This window comes from Stegostoma tigrinum, chromosome 20, assembly GCF_030684315.1.
Source record: "Stegostoma tigrinum isolate sSteTig4 chromosome 20, sSteTig4.hap1, whole genome shotgun sequence".
NCBI lineage: Eukaryota > Metazoa > Chordata > Chondrichthyes > Orectolobiformes > Stegostomatidae > Stegostoma > Stegostoma tigrinum.
In genome coordinates this window covers 40,950,775-40,956,774 of record NC_081373.1, presented here as the reverse complement: position 1 = coordinate 40,956,774, position 6,000 = coordinate 40,950,775, and the positions used below count along the sequence as shown (strand labels likewise).

The 6,000-nt window shown below is 36.5% G+C and overlaps 1 protein-coding gene across 8 annotated transcripts in view; it reads right to left on the bottom strand.

Annotated features, from left to right (window-relative positions):
• blnk (B cell linker) overlaps positions 1-6,000 on the bottom strand; it is a 205,153-nt gene continuing 199,153 nt past the window's right edge. For all 8 annotated transcript variants that reach the window (XM_048551118.2, XM_048551119.2, XM_048551123.2 and 5 more), the window contains 3 exons: positions 4,888-4,971; positions 4,651-4,806; positions 1-1,397 (listed from right to left, as the gene is read on the bottom strand). In XM_048551118.2, the coding sequence (XP_048407075.1) occupies positions 1,278-1,397; positions 4,651-4,806; positions 4,888-4,971 (360 nt within the window). In that variant the 3' untranslated portion in view covers positions 1-1,277. The remainder of the gene's footprint in view (positions 1,398-4,650; positions 4,807-4,887; positions 4,972-6,000) is intronic.

Sequence of the window (6,000 nt, the reverse complement as noted above, 5' to 3'; positions counted from 1 at the left end):
TGTTACAAAGTGCAGATTTTATTGATTCAAACAAAAATGAATAACTTCACTGACAAATTGTTGTATTTACCATGTGATTTTTTCTCTTTTTTTAAAAAAATGTGAGTGGTATTGACAAAGTCTCCATTTCATTGTTTGCTAAAGGAAATTAGTGAATCAGTAGTTTTTACAGCATTGACTTCTGCATGGTCAATTTTACACTGCTTACAATTCAAACTGGCATATAGTGCAATATTTAAGTTGCACTGTCTGAGTTACATGACTTAGAATGAAATTACAAAGCATTTTAGAAGACATTCAAATTGCTTATTCATGCAAGTAATGGTACTAGGTTTCTAAACAATTCTGAAAATTTTGTTTATGGATGAAGTCAAAGACAACTGACCACTTTTAATTTCAGGCATACATTGTCTTTACGTGAAATTTCCACATTTATATGTTCCAGGTGGAGCTTTGATATTTTAATTTCTCCAATAATAAACCTTAGCCATTTCAGAGAGCATCGCCTGTGATCAAGGCATGTATATTTTCGCTTCTCCACACCAGTTGTTGTCTTGTCTCTGGATGATGTAGCAACCATAAACTTTCAGATTTTTTTAAATTATTGGTCTATGAACAAGAATGGAATTTAGTCTGCTCAATCTCTTCTCACAACAAACCTGTACAACGAGCAGGTTGCTTTTAAAATCACCTAGAGATGAAAAGTAATTTTTAACTTGATGTTCCTGTTAACGAGAATTGCAAATTGAGCTTTCATTTCACTTCCACATTTAATTCCATCATCATTACTACTTAGCATTATTTAAATATTCTTACAGTGCTTACCAAAAATACATTTTCAACACTAAAGATGATTAGAAATTGGAATGTGAATATTTGGAGAAATGAAAGTACACTGGTTGCAGCTTTTATTTATTACATTAAAATTAAACTTAACCATGAATAAAGACGAGCTGTTTTTGTAAGCTGAACTTTTAGTTGATATTTGGACAGTAGATCCTATCTGATCTTAGTAACTATACAGTGGTTTTAATAACACGTTTTGATATGTAAGCTATTAACTTATACTGTCAAGAAAATGCTTCTGTTGTGCATTCAGTAGCGATGGATTCGAGCATACAATGATGTAACCGTTACACAATTCATCTCTTTATGGGAGCAAGATTGTATGGATTTATATAGCTTTGAAAATTGCACTAAAATATGTTTTGTTTGAAATTCAGAACCAGTCTTCTCAAATAGAAATGAGAATGAATCCGTTCAGTTAGAAGTCTGTATTATGACATTTTGACTGGATACTTCAATTTGGTGGAGTCTTTTGTGTTAGTTTGGCTGTCAATGAGTACCAAGGGATTCTTCTGATGGCTTTCAATGATCTCAGCGACACTTGGAAACCGCTGGATGGAGAGAACCAAAATAAACAGGTTTTCAGTATTCATTTTCTCAACTATAATAAAAATAATTTGCATTTACATGGTAGCTTTATTGTACAAAATTATCCCAAAGTGCTAGAGAGTTCATTAAAATCTAAGACAGTGTGCCATACTGAAGGTGGGAAATATAAGCAATGACTTAAAAACTCTGTCAAATGAGGTACAGCTTGGGAAAGGGTGGTAGAGGAGCTAGAAGGGCTAAGACTGGTTTAGTGGTTTTGAGCCAAGCATTTGCCATATCAAGCTGTGATGTGTCTGGATAGGATGCAAGCCAATTCTGACTTTTCTGGGTGTTTGGACAGCATTAGAAATGACTTGATCCCAGACATTCTGAATTGGTGAGGTTATAGTGTTATGACCAGACTTTGCAGTTGTAATGACTAAGGCAATCACCAGCTTACTTTTGTGAAGCTGGCATTTTGTCAAGATGTAAATGTGAAAATCCTGTGCCTCTAAAGTTGCCTTGAATAAAAATCATCTTGCGTTCACTGCACTGATGAGAAGTTCCCCTTTTACTTTGCAATATCATTGTTCAAATCTCTTATTGTGTCTTGCTAAGAGATGACTAGTTTTGAACTCTCTGGCTCTGGAAAACCCATTTTAGTTGTACAATCTCTACTGTTTAAAATTCCATTGCTTTAAATATTTTGAAAGTGTAAGATATTTCAGCTTCTAATGCATATATTTTAATTAATTTTTTTTACTCTTGGGACTAAGTTTTTCTTTTCCACAATGCCGGTAATGCATTTGGGCTTTTTTTGGAATAATCAGAACTAAACATAATATGCTAGGTGCAGTCTAACTGTCTATTAGTAAGACATTAGTAAAACCTCTATTACTATGAAGTCTGCGTAATTTTTAAGCTAAGTCTGAGCACTGTTTTGAACTGTCACACTGAGTACAGGTACTGTGCCTGTGAATTTTGTCAAATGAATTAGCGATTATCCAGCATACTTTTCACTTGCCACCTTAGACTTAAGATTCAGTAGGGAGAACTAGCTTGATTATCAGAGCAACATAAATGCTGACCCCCTTTTCTCAACAATATAAAGTAAATGTTATTATTTTAAAATGCAAGAGAATTGTCAACATTGTGTACATGCATCTGTTCTTCCTCTAAGACACAATGTTACTGTGTCACCAGCAATGCATGCAAATGTTCAAAAAAATTATTTGCCTACACTCTTGTTTCTCCATAGCATATAGTGGTCAACAGGAAATACTGGAAGTGTTAGTGTTGCTCTGACATTTCCTGTCAATATGGCTGTCAAGTACTCCCATGTCACATTCATCTTAAGTTCCTCAGTGCTTCAAATGGAGCAAAAACATAACAAAAGTCAGTTATTTTATATGGAAAATGGCTTGCTGTCAATTTAAATATGCAGATGTGGAATTTCCCTACTTACCTTTCCAAGATGGAAGGGGAAGGGTGTTAGAATCATGTAAACATTTTGGTGCAGCACGGTGGCTCAGTGGTTAGCACTGCAGCCTCACAGCACCAGGGACCCGGGTTCGATTCCAGCCTTGGTTAACTGTCTGTGCGGAGTTTGCATATTCTCTCCGTGTCTGCGTGGGTTTCCTCAGGGTGCTCTGGTTTCCTCCCACAGTCCAAAGATGTGCCGCTTAGGTGGATTGGCCATGCTAAATTGCCCATCGTGTTCAGGGGTGTGTGGGTTATTATAGGGGGATGGGAATGGGTTTGGGTGGGATGCTTCAAAGGGCAGTGTGGACTTGTTGGGCCAGACAGTCTGTTTCCACACTGTAGGGAATCTTTAAAAAAAACTGCTCTTCAGGGCTGAGTTTTGACTTGTATTTAAAATGGACAACATGTTTCTGCAATAATTGCTCAATGAATTGATGTGAACTTGTCTTAGATTTCCTGGTACTCGGTCAGAGGGCAGCATGGTGGTTCAGTGTTAGCGCTGCTTCCTCATAGCACCAGAGACCTGGGTTCCATTCCCCCATTAGGTGACTGTCTGTCTATATGGAATTTGCACATTCTCCCTGTGTCTGTGTGGGTTTCCTCCCACAGTCCAAAGATGTGCAGGTTAGGTGGATTGGCCATGCTAAATTGCCCATAGTGTTCAGGGATATACAGGCTAGGTGCGTTAGCATGGCAAGTGCAGGGTTATGGAGATGGGGTGGGATGTTCTTTGGAGGGTCAGTATGGAATTGACGGGCCAGATGACCTGTTCCCACACTGCAGAGATTCTATGATTCATTTGAACAACCAGCTAAGTTTGCTAATTGGATATTCCAATGTTAATTGCCAACTTTTCCCAATGAATTTAGTCCAGTTGAGAATCTGCTTCTATCCACCAATTGGAATGGAGAAATAGTCCTTGTGAGTAGAATGGAAAAAAAATAATGAGTTGCTTTTCCAATCACAGGCTGTATCTGTGTTATACTGTACTCTCCTGATAAACTTGTGAGCTTAGTATCAATTCTTCGGATTAAATCTGAAATGGATATCATGATGCAGTGAAGGTTGTAACTGGTTAAAATATTTCGGGGAAAAAAAGTCAACTTTTGTGTGTGTCTGTTATTTCGTACTGATTTAAATGCTATAATGTCTAGGGAATAAATGCTTTCCTCCTGTGGATTTAAATTTAATTGAGAATTGTCAATATTCTCAATAAGTTATCAAATTATTCTAATATTCCAACCATCAAAATGAATGCAGATGGTACTGTTACTACATGATAGCACCACCGAAAAAGCGAGTATGAAAATGTAGCCCTTGGAAAAAAGTCTCGAGGAGCCCTCAAGAAAGAAGAAAATATTTTGACCCCTGTCACCAAGCATTGTTTCATCAGTACCAAGATTCCTGTGAGCTGTCTTTCTGTAGAAGTACCAAACAAACACATTAACCTGTAGGTGAAATTGAACCAGAAATGTTGAATCTTATAGAGAAACAAGGTTAAAAACCTATGGCACAGATATTTCACCCCTCAACTGTTTTCTACTGAAACTGGTTTGTTTGACAACTTCTCAAAAGTAGTGAATCAATCCCAAAAAATGCAGAATTGCAATAAACAGACTGTCTGTCTACCATGAGATATATCAAAAAGTTGTTGTTAACGACTGCTGTATAGTTTATCTAAAAGTGGAACCAAATGCAATTAAGTCATAGATTTTTAAATCACTGCTATCATGTAAAGAACAATTGTGTGTCATTATCTCTAAATGTCAAAGAATAATAAAATAAATCACTGACCTCTTCACCATTTTTCTCTTTCCCTAACGCATATTCTTTTGTTAATTCAATGTATCGTACAGGAATATTATAGACCCTTCTTCTGTAGAATACAACTAACGTATATGGCTGCTTCGAGTCCTGCCCAGAACTTTTTCTTATGAGAAAGCATCCATCCTGTTTTTTACATAAGAAAATATATTTAGCTACACAGTAACTCAAACATTGAAAAACTGCCTCGTAAAAATTTACTCTTACCTTATTAAATTTATTTAAAGCCTCTTCTGCGCCTTTTCGGTCACACTGGTCTGAAAACCAAATTTTGCCACTAACACTCGGATCCTGCAGGTAATAAACATATAGGAAATAGTTATCACGCTCATTGCATGCACTTATTTCTCCTCTAACTTCTTGCTCTTTGACAGCAAAAGCTGTAAGAAAATGGATGAGATTTCTTCAGCTCTCACTGATATCATTAAAAGAAAATCGAAGATGTATCATAAGACGAGCGGATGGTACAGGATTTAGAAGTAGTGATCAAAGAGATTAAGATAGAGGTTTTGATATGTTTATTTTAAGGGATACTGAGAAGTGAAGCGATTTAACAAATGCCACAGTAAAGGATCCAGTAGCTGATGGCCGGGTGAATGAAAACATGCGTACAAGAAGCCCGAGTTGGAAGATCTGAGTGTTCTGAATTGGATGAAAAGTGCTTTGGAGTTAAATGGAGGAACTGAGTGGTAATGCATGTGGGAGGAAATATATATATCCAAAATCGTAAATTTTTGAAAGGAGTAGACAAAAAGATTTAGGGACTCCAATACAAAATGAAGGAAAATTGAAATTGTAAAAATGCATGTGGAAGTCTTGGATGTAGGCCTTGTACCTTCAAGATTGGCAAGTACTATAGATGCACGGGAACAGTACCCACTCCCATCTACCTTACGAAATCATACACCATTTCTTTTTAGGAACTACGGTGCCTTTCCAACACTAGTTTGGGTCTATCTACATCACATTGACTGCAGTGATTCTAGAAGCTGGTTCTACTACTACCTTCTCCTTAGGAATGGGCAATGAATGCTGACATCCTGTGAAGGAATAACATTTTTAATGTAATGTCAAGGCTGTTAAGCTTCCCAAAAGATGATACCCAACCTGAGAAGATTTAGATGTATTGAGATACTGGTCAAAACAATTCAAAATATCATTTGAAAACAAGTTCAGAAATGATTTGCAGGTTTTAAAATCAAGAGTTGTATTAATGTAAACAGAGAAACTACTTCTACCATTTGATTATTCAGCAATTAGTGAGCATAAATTTGAAATCATCACCAGAAGTGCAACGAAAAAGACAAACATTTTTCTGCT